Source organism: Erithacus rubecula, assembly GCF_903797595.1.
Source record: "Erithacus rubecula genome assembly, chromosome: 16".
Taxonomy (NCBI): domain Eukaryota; kingdom Metazoa; phylum Chordata; class Aves; order Passeriformes; family Muscicapidae; genus Erithacus; species Erithacus rubecula.
The window spans coordinates 1,126,910-1,144,706 of record NC_136668.1 but is presented as its reverse complement, the minus strand read 5'-3'; the positions used below and the strand labels follow the sequence as shown (position 1 = coordinate 1,144,706).

The 17,797-nt window shown below is 53.0% G+C and overlaps 1 protein-coding gene across 1 annotated transcript in view; it reads left to right on the top strand.

The window, feature by feature from the left end:
• SIL1 (SIL1 nucleotide exchange factor) overlaps window positions 1–17,581 on the top strand; it is a 77,702-nt gene extending 60,121 nt beyond the window's left edge. The window contains exons 7-9 of the mRNA XM_079319787.1: window positions 12,615–12,711; window positions 14,685–14,849; window positions 16,522–17,581. Of these exons, the coding sequence (XP_079175913.1) occupies window positions 12,615–12,711; window positions 14,685–14,849; window positions 16,522–16,872 (613 nt within the window). The 3' untranslated portion in view covers window positions 16,873–17,581. The remainder of the gene's footprint in view (window positions 1–12,614; window positions 12,712–14,684; window positions 14,850–16,521) is intronic.
• The last annotated feature ends 216 nt before the right edge of the window (window positions 17,582–17,797 follow it).

Here is a 17,797-nt window from a genome sequence, read left to right as displayed (position 1 = left end):
CCAAGGGTCCTTCATCCCTGGCTCGTGCTCTCCCCTTGCCCAGGGGCTTTTTGAGTGCTCACTGTTAGTGCTCCAAATGCTCTGGTCATCATCTTGGCTTATCTGATGGGATGAAGGCCTCTCAAGCAGCTTTGTGGACATGGTGGTGTTTTAGTTAGGCACTATGCTCTCATTGTTGTCTTATTTAATTAGACGTTTATAAGCCTGAAAAGTAAAAGAAGGAAAATTCACCAGAAGAGGAGCCTGCTGAAAAGCAGCATTTGTAGAGATTTCTGAGAAAAGGGCAATAAATACTCCACCTCTGCTTAATAATAATAATAATAGGCAGAGTAAGTATCTCTAAAAATATAAAATAACGGGGGCCTGTTTGGAATAGTCAACATCCTTATCAGCCTGCTGCCATCTCTGCAAACAAGTTTCACTAGAGATTCTGGGCATGATTTTCAATGGCTCAGAGCAGCTGTAGCTTCTTTGACTTCAGTGAAAAGTCTGAGTGCTTGGCACGGCGGCAAACCAAGCCTCTTCCTTTCTGCTTCAAATTGGGGCTTGATTCTAAGTGAGATGAATTTTCTCCTCCTGATAATTCTGTGCATCTGAAGTGATTACAGCTCCGCGTGAGTGCTCTTTTAGGAGATTTCAATGCAGCGTTTTCTTCCGTCTTAAAAAGGTTCCTTCAAGCCTTATGATGCTGGAGAAAGAGGGGAAAATAAATCCTGGTGGACGCCATTACATCTTCCTATGCAGATGAGAGATTAAAACTTGTATTTTTATAAAATTCTCACGGGGGCTAAATCGGAAAAGTTCTGTTGAGGCGAGCGGGTTTTGGCTGGTGGGAACGTGCTGCTAATTCTTACGTGGCGATGGGGAGGCAGGGCAGGGAGTGGTATTATTTGGAGTTCTTAGAGAGTGAGTTTTAATGTTTGCTTAACTCCACTAAAAATAGACGCCACCCTCTTTTCCTAATAGGCGGCATTTGTCACACTTGATTCATTTCCTCTCCCAAACTGAGCTCCTTCATGAATATTCATCTCTACTCCCCAGGAATCTGCCTGTCCTCACCAGTTGTACTCCGTCCCCGTGCTGTAACAATGCCATCAAACCTTGCAGGGCTCCCAAGGAATAGCTGGCCGGGTCCGTGCAGAATGGATTTCTCCCAAGGATTCTTGCCTCCTCGGTGCAGCGATTGCTCGTTATCCCTCTCCAGGAGACCCTGAGCTGTCTCCCGTTCCTGTTGTCATAGCAGCGTCGCATCGCATCGCCCACCGCAGCAAAGTCTCCGCGGCTGCTAATTGTGAGATGGGAGGATCACTTTGGCAGGTTTTCTAGTGGGGATTAGGCCAAAAGGTCCCTTCTGAACTGTGATGAATGCGGTTTCCTTCAGAAGACACTGAAATTTGGTAGTTAGGGATCTCTGATGATGGAAGCGTTGTGCAGCAGAGGCAGAGCAGTCCTTACAGAGCTCATCCATTCATGCCTTAAAGCAGGAGGAAGCTGAGCAGAAATGCCAAAGGAGAATGTAAAATGGTTGATTCCTCATTAAGGAAGTCTGTCAGTGCTTCAGACCTTCTAAACTCGGGGGTCCAGAGCAGGTGGAAGGTCCTTACTAGTGCCACTAACTGCTGGAATGGGAGAAATCTGCTCCTGCCTGGTGAGTGTGGAGGAGGCAGGGATCGGTTCCTGCTCAGCACCACCAAGGAGATTTTCAGCCATGTGCTAGAAGAGTTTTACACGTCTGCTCTGGCGTTGTGGGTGAGAAATGTGCTCAGCAGAAGGAATGATCTCATCACACCTTTCCCCTGTGAGCCCAGGAGTGGCTGTGATGCAGCCACGGTTGGTTAAAGAGGGCACAAGAGGCACAGGGAATGTTTGTTGCTCGACCCTGAGGAGTGATTAATCAGGGGAAATAATAACCTCTTGTTGACTGGTAGGACCTGTGCAAGGCTCAGCACCCCTGTCCTGGCATGGAACAGCAGCAGGGGGTTTGCCTGGAGTGGCTGTGCCATCCCCAGGGATGCTGGCTCATCTGCAGGCTCGCTGCTGGCTCAGCATGGCAGGAAGGGCTGAAAACAATTGGCTGTTCCCACGTGCCAGAGGATGGGGATCAGCTGTGCCTGCTCCCAGGGCCCTACTCTTGGAATGCAGAGGGCAGGTTTGTCCCCTGTGCCTCTCACTGAGTTTATTCCACAGTGCTGAAATGCAGCCAGGATAATCCGTGACCTAAACGTGGGCATGAGTGGTGTTTTCAGAGAATGAAAAGAGACAAAATAAATCCTCACCCACCTCAATCTCTCCCCCAAAATTAAAAACTTCCCTGGCCAAGCCTTGCAAATGAGTTTTTGTTGTTTGTGCAGTGAGGAGCCAGATTTTTAAAGGCTGGCTTTCAATTTTACAGCCGTTTATTATAGGCATGAATAATTGCTGGCATGGTGCTACCACTGCTGTTGTTTGCTCTTAAGGTTGGGCCAATTACATATGTAAGCCCTTGATTTACAAGCAAAAGCAGAACTAAAGTAGCTTTGTGGCCTACATTTCAAGAATGAGTGATGTGTCTACGGTCAGCTGTGGGTTCCCAAATTTGTGCTGTGAACATAGAGGTGGATGGCCATGAATGTGTGGCCCAGATTGTCCGAGGCATTGTGTGACAGGGCTGTCCCAGCACAGCGTGAAGGACATAAACAGGGAGCAGTGTGTGAGGCCTGGGAACCTGCCCAGATTCATCCCATGGAATGCTGAAGGATTGTGCATTTGGGGAATTCACAGCCAACACACAGGAAAGAGAGGGAACTGCAACGGAATGGAATGGTTCTGCAAGATGGACTTAAAGCCAAGTCCTGTTTCCCAACATGAGAACTGGCTGTGTCCAGCTCCTGCTGTCGAGTCAGCCCTCCTGGGAGAGGAGAATCCCAGAATGGACCTTACAGCTCATCCCATCCCACCCCTGCCATGGCAGGGACACCTCCCACTGTCCCAGGCTGCTCCAAACCCAGTGTCCAGCCTGGCCTTGGGCACTGCCAGGGATCCAGGGGCAGCCACAGCTGCTCTGGGCACCCTGTGCAAGAGTCTTATTTTCTTCCCAATATCCCATCTAACCCTGCCCCTGTCAGTGTAGAGCCATTCCCACTTCTCCTGTCCCTCCATCCCTTGTCCCAAGTCAGTTGACTCCAGTTCTCCTGGAGCCCTCTAGGCACTGGAATGGAGCATTCCATTCTCCACTCTTCCTCCTTCAGCCTATCTCTAGAGCAGAGGTGATGAATCCATGGAATAGCTGCTACCAATTGTGGAACTTTAAAAAAAAGTCTGGTTGAGATCAAACAGAGGATTTTTTTCTTGCTTCTGCACAACATGCAGAGAAATGGGAAGGAGGTAGGTCAGTGTGACTCCATGGGGTGATGGTTTCCAGACATCACCACAACTGCTGTGATCTGGACTCTGCACTGCCAGCATGGGGAAGGTGTCACTATGCTGTGCTGGTGCCACTGGGTGCCACCAGCCATGGGGCAAGGTGGGGAGCCAGCCCAGCCTGAGGGAGGGTGAGGAGCTGTGCTCATCCTCCCTGGCCTGATATCCTTGCTGCTGGGGAGCAGGAAGGGCAGGATGTGAGTAAGGGCAGAATGCAGGAGCAGCAGGATGTTTGTGGACACTGATGTCATTGTCACAAATCAGTCGTGGATGTTGTCAGTGGAGGCCAGTGTGTCACAGCCCAGGGGCTGCCCAGAGGAGCATGATGCTCTCATGTCCTTTCTCATCACACAGCAGGTGACTTCAGCTCCCTCCTGCAGGGTTTGTGTGGGTCAGCTGTGGGCCATGGCCACCTCCCTGATGTGCCCAGCCCAGGATCAATCTCAGTCCTGGTGAAGCTCAGCCCAGGATCAGTCTGAGACCTGCTGGTGGAGCTCAGCCCAGGATCAGTCTCAGTCCTGGGTAAAGCTCAGCCCAGGATCAGTCTCAGTCCTGCTGATGGAGCCCAGCCCAGGATCAGTCTCAGTCCTGGGTAAAGCTCAGCCCAGGATCAGTCTCAGTCCTGCTGGTGGAGCACAGCCCAGGTCAGTCTCAGTCCTGGGGGAGCTCAGCACGGAGATGCTCTGCCCCAGTTCAGCCCAGGCTGCTCCCACGTGGGGTCGCAGCCATCCATCTGAGCAGAAAGAACCGGTGCAGGACCGTGATTTCTCAAGTGATTTCCTGAAGCTGCTGAAGGCAGAGCAGCACCGGTGCCCCCAGGGCTGGCACACCCCGTGTGCGCACCGTGCCCCCGGCACACCCCCTGGGCAGCAGAGCCATGGCGAAGCACAGCCAGGTTTGTTTACGAGGCTGCAGCCGGCCGGGCTTTCACATCCCAGCAATTCCTGGCAAGCCGTGGCTCCTCCTGCGCCTTCGCAGCACATGTGTGAGCTCCTGGTGGTGTCACCTCCCGTCCTCTCCTCGCAGAGTCTAGCAGTGGGAAGTGATCATCACAACTCACATTTGCCTGGCGTGTGTCTTTCCACAGTTGCAGAGCGTGGAATGAATTGAACCCGCTCCCTCCTGCACCTTCCCATCCAAGCTGTTCCTGGGTGCAGGCAGCTCAGCTCCCACAGCTCCCCGAGCTTCCTTCTGCCCTGGGGATGGAGCCCTTCTGCCTGGCACAACCTGCCTGCATGCTCTCCCTTGCAGAGGTGTTGTTTCGGGCTTTTCCTAACCCTCTCCTTGCCAGGCTGAGGCTCTCTGTCCACTCCCTCCTCAACTGTGGCAAAGGAGGGCTTTTTTGTCTTTGCCTTCAGGGTCATTAAATCCTAATTAGCACATCGCCTTTCTTCATCAAGGTATCCGCTCTCTCCATCCATCAGTGATGTAGGGCACATTGCTGACATTCTCTCCTTCCTGCATAATTATCTTATTCCACTGCATCTTTTATGCAGACTTTTCCCTTCTGGAAGTGCTCCTCTCTCTGCTCCCACTCTTCCTGAGCACCCAGTTCAGCTCTGGTACCTGCCATGGCTTTGTTTCTCACACCTGCATGTGAATTCTTTGCGTTGTTCCTGTATTTTATTAACTGCCTTGATCATTTTGGCTCTTTGAGAGCTTGATTCAGGCATTCGTAGGGGTTTCCTTCACCCTGTCTCTGAAGATGGGATCTGTGTCACCCAGCTTCAGTACTCCTACATGAGTGTCCACCTGAACTCCCTAGCCAGGCTCCCTCTCCAGCCAGGGACAGGGAATCCTCCAACTGGCAAATCATTCCAGCTAAGGCAGGAGCCAAAGGCAGCTCCATCTCCCACGAGACAAAGCATCTTTTCTGCTGGCCTTGAATTCCTTTGATGCTTTTCAGAACAGATGCAGCCCCCGTTAGAGTGACCCTAAAGCTCTGGGCAGTGGATTTGCCTCTCTGGGTTAGCCAGGGCAAGTCCCATGAAAAAACAGACACAGGGTCTCCAGGGATGTGCAGACCAAAGGTCAGGGCATGTTACTGAGGGAGCCCAGGCAGCTCTTATGGGCTGGATGTCTTAATTGTAGCTGTCTGATGTTAACAGAGATTAATCTGGCACTTGGAAAGGTTTGGGGAAATGTTTTCTTCTTAATTGTATTTAGGAAATGTAAAGGTATATAGTGAATGTTTAAAAACCAACAGCAACAGTAATAACAGTAATTATAGGTGGGCACAATTTTCTTTTATCTTTTAACTGAAGTAGCTAGAAAAAATGACTGCTGTGCTGATACTTGGCAGGGACACTGATGTGAGTACCCACTTGTTTCTGGAAAACGCTGTGGGATTTTTAATGACCATCAGCAGCACAACCTTGATTTTTAAATGTCATCCTAAATGTAGCAGTTACAGCCTCCTCTGCCGTGGCATGTGGGTGGGTGAGTAGGGATGAATCAGAAAGCAGAAAGAATTGCTGTTGCTTTCTGTGGCTCCCAAGTTTTCCTCGAGGGCTTCCTACCCAGGAACTGGCTGGAATTGTCTGTGGGTTGTGTTGCAGTCCCTGGTCCCGTGGCATCTCCTGCTGTTGCTCTCTCCTCTATTAATCCATGATTAAGTCACTTGATGTAGAATGAGCTCATCAGGTTTCTTCAGGAGCTGGTTTTGCACAGGATATCCTCTCTGTTTATCAAAACAAGATAAATGAAATAAAGGTTTCCTAGCTTTTGCAGATGCAGCTTTTCCATTCTCACTCTGGCTGGAAACCTTCCCCAGGCTTCGCTGTTAGAGCTTAAATCTGTGCTTGGCATTTGCAAGATGGTGATTTGCTTTTGTAAATGGAGCAAAGTCTTGGTTTTGAGTCATGACTCAGTGAAACAAATCTACTTTTATCGACTAAAACGACTCTAATAGCACCATTAAACCCGCTGGGACCGGGAAGGGCCAGAGTGACACTGCAGTGAGGGGGACCCAGCATCTTGCCTGGCCTGCCAAGGAGTGGAAAGGCAGGAGTGAGGCTCGGCAGCGATGGGTGGATGGCTGGCGTTCAAGGAGCATCCCCTCCCCTCCTGGTGGTACTGGGGCTGCAGCCGGGTGGTGGGAGCGGATGGAAGGCTCGGCTCTGCCCGGGGACGGGAGGAGCTGCGAGCAGATGGCAGGGTTAAAATAGGACAGAGCTGCTGCTGCTGCAAGGGAGAGGAGCGAAATGCCTGTTCTCACACTTGTCTTTGTGTCTCGGGGAGCTGCGGAGTGCCTGCGCTCCGCTGGCATCCCCAGCGGGAACGCGCCAGGCGAGCGCTTCCTCGCCTTTCTGATATTATTAGCACTTGTCTTAAAGAAAAATCAGCTCAAATGAGCAAGCAAACAAATAAAGCGAGTAACAATGGAAGGGCTCAGCCTCAGGCCCCCTTTAGCATCTCTCAGGATGATTGGTGGGATGTGTCACATCGGCACCGCAGAGCGGGAGCGCTCCGAGCCCAGGCTGCTCTTGCGGAGCTTCCAGACAGCTTTTTGCAGTGTTTTCATCTCACCTAAGGCGTGCGAATGGGTTTTGTTGAAATATCCGAGTGACTCGGCGTGCCTGGAATGATGCCCAGAGCGTTTCAGCAGCCTCGGGGGGAGAGTTCTGTGCAAAGCTGCCCCACTGCGGATTCCGAGGGGCTCCCTGGGGGTCCTGCAGCAGCAGTACAGGGCTGGGAAAGACCTTGGACCATCCTGGGCCACCTCCGAACCGGAGCCGGGAGGGTGGGGGCGTGCAGAGAACGGGAATGTGAGGAAGAGGAGGAGCAGGGAGGCAGGAGCCAGCTCTCACTCACACCCTGAGTGCTGCCGATGCTCCTGGGAGCGCTTCAGTCCCTGTCCATAAATCAGGGGGTGCTTTGAAGGCTCTGTGATGAACAGCACGGGATGAGCTCGAGGCCATGGTATTAATCCTGCACTATTGTTCTTTTTTCTTGCTGTGTTGGGATTTTTTAAAAAAAGAAATCAACACAGTTTTTGTGGGCTCTGGGTAAAATGGCACAGAAATAAATAAGTTCTGCTCACACTTGGAGAGAATCTCCTCATTTTTATTAATGTAGCCCCTGATGAAATGCAGCCCATCCCTCGGCACCGATCCATGGCTGACCTACAGTAAATACCAGGCTTTCAGGAATCCATGGGGAGTGTTTTGTAAGTGTGGCACATGGAGCCATAAGGCTGATTTACTCTCAGAAACAAAGCATCCGTTTGGATGATTGAGCACTGGGGGGATTTCCTGGGATGCCTTTCTCTGTGCACTGTGGAGCACTTGCCTGCACCTACCTGGAAGGATCAATTATTCACTAAGCTGAGCTGGAAGAGAGCTCAGGCTCTTCCTGTGACCAATGCAGGTGGGACACGAGTAACCCAGGCCAGCCCTTGTGTCACAGAGGGGTGACAAACCCCCAGAGTGGCCTGCACAGCCCATCCTTCACCATCAGAATGGAGAAATCAGGCTGACCTTCATGGTGCTGACATCTGAAAATACCCAAAGCTTTGCATTTTTTCATTAAATAGTCTATGGGCTGTTGATTAAACTCACAGGAGATGAGTTGTCATCTTAGGCTCTTGAAGCTGCAGCCCCCCCCTTGCCCTGGTGTCTGTGGGAGCTCCAGGTGCAAATCCCCCCTGGAGCAGCCCAGGGAGAGCTCAGCACTGTGCTTGGAACCAGGGTTTGTGCTGGCACTGAAATCCAGCTCAGAGCTGACAAAGCCAAGGGTCAGGAGAAAAGAAGGGCTCTGAGTGTACAGTGAAATTCCTGCCTGGGCTGACTTTGGGGCCCAGTGTGATCTCCTGTTTTTGTGGGAGCGTTTTGTCCTCCAGCTATAAATAGAGGTAGTCAGTTTGTTGTTTGTGTGTGTTCAGCAGAACAATCTGGTGTGATTGGTTTTGCTCTGGCACCTGAGATGTTACTGCCAGAGTCAGTATTCACTCTGCTCTGCTCTCTAGAGAGGTGAGGAAGAGGAAGGGATTCAGTCCCTGTGTTCCCATTGCTGTCTCTGCTGACTCAGGTGCCCCAGCTCCTTCATCCCACACCTGGAATGCTGGGTCCCAGCTGCAGGGGCTTTCTGCAGCCCTGTGAGGTGTCTTGCTGCAGCAGATTTGGTATTCTCTATTTTTATTTAATTACTTACTTTTACAGCTCTTTGCATAAATCTAATTATCCATCTGTTAGGCTGTGTTAGGGCACCGCAGCTCCTTGGTTTTTTTCTTCTTCTAAACACTAAACTTGCCCTGCCTGGGCTCAGGTGAGCTGGCTCTCCTCCCTGCAGGGCTCCCAGTGGCTCCAGGGCTTCCAGTGGCTCCTGGCCACACCAAGCCCTGCCCTTCCAGCTCAGTGCTGTGACTGCCAAGGGAATTCCCACTTCCATGGTGTGGCTGGGAGCGGTGTTTCCAGTTAAACACGATGTCATTGTGTCCCCAGGGAGCCTGGGGCTCTCCAGTAGGGTGTCACAGCCCCCCTACTTTCAGAGGGGATGATGGAGGGACCACAAGAAGCTCTCCTCTCCCTTATCTGGGACACAGATACGTGGTTGGAAACCAAGCCAAGGTTCCCCCAGCTTTTCCCATGTGCCTTCCACGCTGTTCCTGCCTCTCTGGCATGATTCACGCTCCCAGGTTTGAGTATCACATCAGCCCATCAGAATCACAGAGCCACGTACTCAGCTCCAATTTATTCTCTGCAGTTCTGTTCTCCTCTTAGCAACAAATACTCCATAACCTAATTGCTCATTAGAGGCCGTGCTGTGTCCCTGTAATCCAGGATGTCACAGCAGCCGTGCTGCTCTCCCAGGGACGCTGCTGCTCCCCTGCCTCGGCAGCGAGCGCCTGGCTTGGTGGAAAGTGAGAAGGCAGCATTGCATTGAAGTGGAGATTTTCATCTTCTTGGGGATTTTTTTATATCTCTCCTATATTCTGGGCTTTTGAACATCTAACATCTCTTTCATGCTTCACATCTTTCATATGAAATTGTTGTATTGTGTTGCCTATTGAAACCTAGTTTTCCTTTTGTCAGGTTTTCCCCCCTCACCCCTGCTTTCTTCTCCGCTGTATTTTGATCGGTGTAACTACTTAGGGCTCCATTTTTCTGGGTGGTTTTTAATCTCCTTAAGTCTTGGCTGTGAAGGCCTTTGTCAGTGATAAACTCAGGTCTGAGCTGGTGGTTGGAGAAGAAGATTTTTAGGCCAGTTCTGCTGCATGCAGCTCTTGGGGGAGGTTTTGGGGGTGACTGTGGCTCATCTCCCCCTCCTTCTCCCTCCAATAGTCACAGGCAGCCTTAGTGGCATTGGGATTATTTTATTATTATTAGTGTCTCATATTGTGCATGCAAATGTCCTTTTCCATATATTGGGACTGTGGAAAGCCTCAGTTAAATGTGTGTTTTGTAAGGGATTCACCCACACTGGTCTCAAGTAGCAGGGTCAGAGGGTCGTTTTGGAAGGCAGGAGGTTGCAGAACTGTTGATATTGAGTTGTCCCCGTTATTCTCCTCTGGAGAAGGAACCCAGGAAGTTTGGGAGGAGATGTGGGTACCTGGGAAGTCATGGATTCAGAGCCATCTGGCTCACTGCAGCTGCTCCATGGTCATTTCCCACAGGGATAGTTCATACCCAGAGCCTGGAGTGCGGGAGGAAGCTGTCCTCCTTATGTGTCACTTCTCACTTGAACTGTTTTAATGCTTTTTTTTTTCTTTTTTTTTTTTTTTTTTAATTTTATTCTTAAACCTACAACCTGAAATTCAGCCGTGCAAGTATTAATGAGCTGCTGATCACCCTGCCTCTCTTTTCTGCCCTTGTTCAGAGTCTCAGATTTACAGCTCTAGTGCAGGCTGGAATTACTGACACTGTAATGATCTGTTTTATCTCTCTATCCATTATTTGTCAAATAATATTAACATGAATGTGCTTACAAGAGCTGTCAGAAATCCTCCAAACACTGAGAAGGATGAAGAAGTCATTGGCCTTTTCAAGTGTGACCCTGGTTGTGTTGCTTTGTTTCCGGGGCTCAGGAAAATGACCTTTTCCATTGCCTGTCAAATTGTGACCCAGGTGTGAGGGTCTGAGAGCCCCAGGAGGCAGGCAAGGCACATTTCAGTCCTGTTGGTTTGCTCTTGTGTTCTCCATTAATAGATTTTGGACTGCAAACCGGGGAGGGGAAGGGAAAGAGGGGGAGGGAAATGTAAGTGATGCTGCCTGGTTCTGATCCTCAGGTTACAGCACAAGCTAAATAGACTACACTAAATTTTTTAGGCTGTTTCACAGACTTACAGACTTTGATCCCTGGCTTTGATTTCCCAGGTGGCCCCTCAGAGTTGGTTCTGGGCTGAGACCCATTAAGCCCTGTCTAGCCCGGTGATTATGATGCCTTTGCTCCAGCACCGGGGCTTTCATCAGAGTTCAGCTCTGCAGCCTGGCTCCCTGTGCCTGGGAGATGCCAGGGCAGAAGAGGCTGTGCCAGCTCCCAGGCAGGTGCAGCCCCTCTGTCCCACTCCCTGCTTGGTCCTTCCCCACCTGCCTTCAGCAGGGTGCCCAGGAGAGAAGGCGACCCTTTCTGCAACAAGCAAGCCATGAAATAAATATTCTCTGTGTGTCCTTGTCAGAGCAGTAGAGATGAGGGCATTTGTCTGCCTGCCCTGCTCTGTGCCTCCCAAGTCCCCAGGTCCCTCTGCACCACTTGCTTGCTTTCTTTTTTTTTTTTTTTTAATTTAAATCTAATTTTGCTGCCTTATTGTAAGTTCCCACCTAACTCCAGAGCTGCTGTCGCCTCAGGGCTGTGTTGCTGCTTTTCAGTCTTCCCACACCCATCGCATGTGCAGTCTGCAAAAACTTCCAGAAGTCTCTCCTAAATTTGTGCACTTGGGGTCGGCCTAGGGGAAGTGGAACAAGGGTATCTCTCAGCAGAGAGAACTCTTCACAAACCCCTTTATCTGCAAAGTGGGAACTGCTTCTATGGTGGGAGTTGCCAGTGAAAATGGCACAGAATGTGGGGAGCATGGCTGGGAGGCACCAGGAGCTCAGATGTGCACATCTGGAGTGGCTGTGCTGTCACCCCACAGCCAGGCTGGGCTCCCCAGGGCAAACTGGGGCTGTTTAGCACACAGGGGTCTCTTTTGGGAAGAGGCTTGAGTCCCTGCAGCCTGTGGCTGCTCCTCACCCTGGGTAGGGGCTGGTTAACCTCATCAGTGCAGCACACCTAGATCTGTGCTATCACTGCAGCATGGTGGAATGTCACCATAGGCTGGCCCAGCCTCAGTCTCCCTTCTCAGTGGATTTGTTGCAGGTGCCACCATCCTGTCTCCATTAGCAGATTAGCATGGTTCAATTTCCCATGTGAGCACTCTGCAGTCTGCCTCACTGTGTTTATTTTGTTCAGGCTGCTTTTCCCTGGGCCTGACAGTGTAATTTGTACAGATCTCTGCTGAGTTTTCCAAACCTTCAAAGGAGCTTTTTTGTTAGCTTGAAGCCAGGGCCATTGATAGCAGAGACAGAGCAAGAGGAGCATTGAGGAGCCAGGAAGGATCCCTCACCTCCGGAGCTGCTCCTTGGCAAAAGCTCCATGGTTCAGAGATTTTAATTAGATCAAATCCTCCAGGTGACCAGCCAAGCATTAAAGGCATACCAATTTCTCAGTTGTGTCTCTTGCTGTAAGGGTTTTTATTATTTATTTTAGAGAGATGTGACAAAAGAGCTTGGGTATCCCAAATGTGCCGTTCTCCTTGAATGGTACCAGGAGGTCTCCAGCCCAGGGGATTGTCCTTTCAGTGCACTTGTACTCAGCAAAGTGCCTTCCTGCAAGCTGCTTCTGCACTTGCCCTGTCTCTATTGCCCACAGGGACTTCCATGTGAAATGGAATCAGATTTTTGGGCCACATGCTGTTGGGGCCATGGCTGTGGCTGCAGGTTTGGCTGGAGATGAATGAGAGCCTCCTTTTCTCCAGGCTGAGCCCCTGCCCAGCTCCCTCAGCCTCTCCTGGGGCTACATTCCCTGCCCTGGACACGCTCCAGCCCCTCCAGGTCTCTCTGGCCATGAGGGGCCAGAGCTGGACACAGCCCTTGGGGTGCCCCAGCAGTGCCAGCACAGGGGACAGGCCCTGCCCTGCTCCTGCTGCCACCCCAGTGCTGGTACAAGCCAGGCCAGGGTCCCTCTCACCTTGCCCTGCCCCACTGTTGGTGACTTGCCTTTTGCTTTCATCCCTGCAGCAACCCCAAAGTGCAGATTGAAGCCATCGAGGGGGGTGCCCTGCAGAAGCTCCTGGTTATCCTGGCCACAGAACAGCCCCTGGCTGTCAGGAAGAAGGTGAGGAGTGGGGCTGCACCTCTGGGCACAGCTGGGTTTGTGCTGAGCTCTGTGTAAACACCTTCAGGACATCCTGGACATCTGCACAGTGTGGGATCCCCCTCTGCTCCCCACACTGGGTGGGCTTCACTCCCAGGGGTGTAGGAGGGGGCCCTGGGTGCCAGAGCACCCCAGCAGCACTGGCTGGTGCCCACACTCCCCAGGCTCTGTGGGTGTCCCCCCGGTGCCAGCAGTAGCACATGAGTGTCTCTGCCAGCCCACAGAGACAGTGCACGGTGCCACATCTCCTGGGGGCACAGGTGAGGGTCCCCATGGCAGCACAGCCATCACAGGCTGACAAACACGGGAGCTGACATTTGGAGGAGCTAATTGCTGCAGCCAGCCCCGTGTCCTGCCTGTGGCAGAGGCTTTGGAGCAAGGAGCAGCACCAAGAGCCCCCAGCCAAATGTGCAGTGCTGTCCATCGGGCTGGGGGCTCCCTCGCCCCCTCCCTGCTGTATTCCCTGGAGCATGAGATCCCATTACCCTCACTCCAACATGTGATGCCACCTCTGTAACATCACCTGGCTGCTCCCAAACCCCCAGCCCTGGTTTCCTGCAGGAGGGGTCCAGCAGGATGGGGGGACCAATGGCTCTCCCATTTGCCTGTAATGAGCTCCCTAAAATATAATGAAATAATGCCCTTTAACCTGGTAAGAGCTCTCCAGCAAGTGAAAGGCACAGGAGAGGCTCTGGAACTCCACTGCATTTGGCCATGGATGTGAGGAGATGCCATGGGATGCTCTATGCTCAGAAACTCCTCCCAGGAGTGCCTGTGACTCAACCCGGAGCTCCTTTTGGGGTGGGGAGGGATGGCTGGACATGCGGGGCTCTCACAGCATCACTGTGAACCAGAGCAGTTCTTTCTAGTGAACCTGAGTGCATGGTGCTGGCAGCCCCTGGGGAAACGAGTGGGGGGCTCAGCATTGTCCACGCAGCCACACGAGGCCCTGCAGGGCTGAACCCTCTTTCCAGGAGGAGAGAGGTTTTCCTCCAGTTCCGAGCTGTGTGCAGTTCCTGTGTGCCCCGGCTGGATCCAAGGCCAGGCCGGTGCCCGGCCCTGCCTGCACAGCCCCGGGCTCTGGCTCCGATGGATTTTCCGCCCCGGTGCTCACAGCCCTGCACGGCAGCCAGGCCAAAAGTGCATTCCTTCCCTCCGCCGTCCTCTGGCCCGCCTGGAAAGGGAGACAGCAGCATCTTCTCCCCACCAGCAGCAGGGCGGAAAATGGGAGCCAGAGCCAAGCGGGGGCGGGCGGGCCATGGCTGTCAGCTCGGATCTCTGCGTGCCGAGCGGGAGCGGCCCCGCCCTGTGCGAGCATGTCCCTGCCCCGGGCCGTGCCTGTGCCACCAGGGCTGTGACAGCCTGCCTGACAGCCTGACAGCCTGGCCTCACTGCCCTCAGCTCCATGCCAAGGCCTGGGCACCCCTGGCTGCTGGGCTCTGGCTGGAAGCCTGAGGGGCTGCACCCTGACACGGCCTCTGTGGGGCTGGGGGACATCATGGCCTTGTCCTCTGCTGTGGGACTGGGGGACATCACCCCGGCATTTAAATCACCTCGTAGGGATCAGGCTGTGCTGAGGGGTGCTGGATACTCCTCACTCCATCCCATGGCCAGGCTCTGAGTGCCTTACAGGGACAAGTGATGGGGTTGGGTCTGTCAGGGGCTGGCCACAGGCCCTGCAGTGACAGTCCAGACTGGGGTTTGGATTTGGTACCCAAGATTTGGCAGCCTGTCAGTGCTGGGGAGGATTGGGATTGCAAACAGGACTGCTGGAGGTGTCCCTCAGCAGAAGAGGCTGGAATGCATTTTCCATGGAGCTCTGCACAGATGGGCTGGAGTGTGTTTCTGCTGTCCCCATGGGGTGCATGAAGAGGGGCTGTGCCACGTGGGGTGGCCATGAGCACTGTGCTGATTGCCCTCTCTGTCTCCCCCAGGCTCTCTTTGCTCTGTCCTCCATGCTGAGGCACTTCCCCTATGCCCAGCAGCAGTTCCTCAAGCTGGGTGGGCTCCAGGTGCTCAGGAGTCTCTTCCGGCAGAAGGGGATGGAGCCGCTCCGTGTCCGGGTGGTGACACTGCTCTACGACCTCATCATGGAGAAGGTGAGAGCTGGGATGGCACTGCCCCCCTTCCCCCCAAACCCAGCCAGGCCTGAGCATCCTCACAGGACGAGGATGAGGAGGAGCCAGCCCAGCATCAGTGGGGATGAGTCCCCTGCAGACCCTTGGCCAGCACCACACGAGTGCCTTGGGGAGCCCAGAGCAGCTGAAACCTTTGTTTGCTTTCAAGCCACTGCCACCATTTCCTCCTGAGAGTGTTTAGACAGCAGGACACACAGGCCACGAGTGGGGAATGCTGTCCCTGGGCTGTGGTGTCCAGCCAAGGCCAGGGGACAGGCCAGCACTGCTGTGTCCCTGCCCACCAGAGCCCTTTGCCTGCTGCACGTCCCTCGCTGGAGCCCAGCCCGCCATGTCCTGTGTTTTATTTTCAAATACCCTGGATTACTGCTGTAAGTGTCAGTTTAAAGCCTGTCTTTCCTTGCCATGGCTTGTTGTTCAGTCTGCGCCTTTCCCTGACTCCAGAGAATGGGAATTAAATCCACTCTAGCTCAGTTTATGGGCAATTTGCCCTGCGGATTATGGCTGCTCTAATACCTGGGTTGCAGGCACGGCAGAGCAGCACCTCTTTGTTAAATCAGTTATTTTCCAGCAGACTTTGTAAAGGTGCAAATTATTTTAGCAGGTCTGAAATCTTATCAGGTGCTGACTCTAACATGATCTTGTCAGCTCCATGGGAAAGCATGAGGGCATTTTGACTCAAACCATTCCCGTTTGATCCTGTTGCTCGTTTCCCACTGCCCCCTCTGGCAGCCCCATCTGTTCCTGCTTCCGTGGGTCTGGGGCAGGCAGAGCCTGGCAGATTCTTGAGTTTATGTTAACCATTTTTAGCTGCTCTTTGGATTGGGAATGCTGTACCCTGGCTGCCGGGAGGCTGCTCCCAGCTGGGTGGCAGGTTTAGGATGGCCTGGGTGACTGTCACATAGGTTGGATTGGAATCATAAACCACCCTGGCAGCTCTCAGTGCTAAACAGGAGTCACTGGGGCTCTGATCGGCTCCTCCTGCCACATTCCTTCCTTTCCACCCCAAATCCTGCCTGCACTTCAGCATCTCTCAAGAGGACCAGGAAAGGGGAGGTCTCCCTGGTGTTGTCCTTCCATGTTCCTGTCTGGAAATTTCCTGCTATCAAAGCCTCTCCACCACCTGAGTCCCAGAGGGCTCACATGGTGATGTGGGGGAGTTTCCCTTCCTCCCTTGGCCCCACTGCTGGGCTGTCTCTCACAGTCAGGGATGGAGCCCCCTGCAGAATCTCAGTACTGGGCTTTTCCGGACCAGGCTGGGAGGGGAAGGTGTGGCTGTGGGTGGAGGAGACTGAGATCCCCATCTCTGGGAGGAGCAGCATGGAGCCAAGTGATGATGTCCATTAGCAGCAAAAAGCATCAGATCAGAGACTTGGCAAGTCCTGCTGAGCTTCCTGTCCCTGAGTCCCCTCCCAGGCTGTGTGACACAGAAACCCCCAGTCCCTGGAAATTTTCCAGGGTGCACAAACAGCCCCCGTGGCCAGGGAGTCAGGACACAACCTCGGTCTGGTCTTCTGTGGCAAGTCCTTGTCCGTGGCAGCTGGTACAGGACATGCATCCTCCTCTACTGTGTCACCTCCTGGGAGCAGTTCCTCTCTGACAGGGACATGAATCTGTGTTCCACCACTTCCCACAGATGCTGCTGGAGGACTCGCAGCACGACGAGCAGATGGAGGAGAAGCTGCAGCAGTACCGGCAGGTCAGGCTGGTGCCGGCGGTGCTGGAGCAGGGCTGGTGCGCCCTGGTGCCCAACCTGCTGGCCATGCCCGAGCACGACAGCCGGGAGAAGGCGCTGCAGCTGGTGGGGGTGCTGGTGGCCTTCTGCAGGGAGCACTACCGGGGGGACAGCGCCCTGGGCACCGCCCTCAGCCTCCTGCGCAGCGAGTACGAGGAGCTGGCGGCCCAGGAGCAGAGGGAGGGCGACAGGGACCGCTACTTCAGGGAGCTGCTGGCCTCCATAAACACCATCATCCAGGAGCTGAGGTGAAGCCCGGGGTGCAGCCAATCCCAGGGGATTCAAGGTGACTGCAAGTTTGGATGGCACCGGTGTAGGTGCACTTTAGAATAAACTGCTGGACTAAACGAGATCCCAGCACTGTGGGCCAACAATTTCGTTATTAAAATACATTGGGGTGTGGTGAATGTCTTGTTTTCATGGGATACTGCTGGGAAAACAGAGGTGTACAGTGGAGGGAACAAGCTGGGGGCTCAGCTGGGGGATTTGGGATTTGCAGAAAGGGAACAAGGGGTGTTCCCATGGGGGGGCTGTGTCACTCCCAGGAGGAGATGTTTGAAGCCCTGCACTACCTCCAGCCTGCCAGAGCTCAGCTAGTCCCCTCCATCCCCAGCCCTTGCAGGGCTCTGCCACCACCAGGGTGGTGGCACAAATGCCACCAGATCCATCCCCCCCGTGACCCTGCAGCCACTGAGCTTTGTGCTCAAATATTTGTGGCTCCCATGTACAGGGTATCACTAGTCATTGGTAAGTAGCAGGGCTAATTATAACTATTGATTCTTTTCTGGTCTTTCTCTTTTTGGGGTTTCAGACTGTTTCCCTGGCATTATTGTTTTTTTTTCTATTTTTATCTGAAATGCATTTCCCAGCCAGCCTTGCCAAGGCTTTGCTTTGTAGGTTAAAAAAAAAAAAAAATATATATATATATATATAAACATGGTAACAAGCAGCCAGGACAAGCATGGGAAGGGCCTTTTCTGCTGGAAACCTGAGCCTCTGGAGAGATGCCGGGTGAAGCAGGAATCCAGCAGAACTTTGGGGGATCAACACAGGGATTTCTCAGGCCTGGCCTTGTCACTGTGTCACAGCTCGATTTAAGGTGGGCATTGCCTAACACCTCCTTAGGGGAGAAAACAGCTGCAGCCCTCCCTGTCCAAGCCCAAAGCCAAAACCCCAC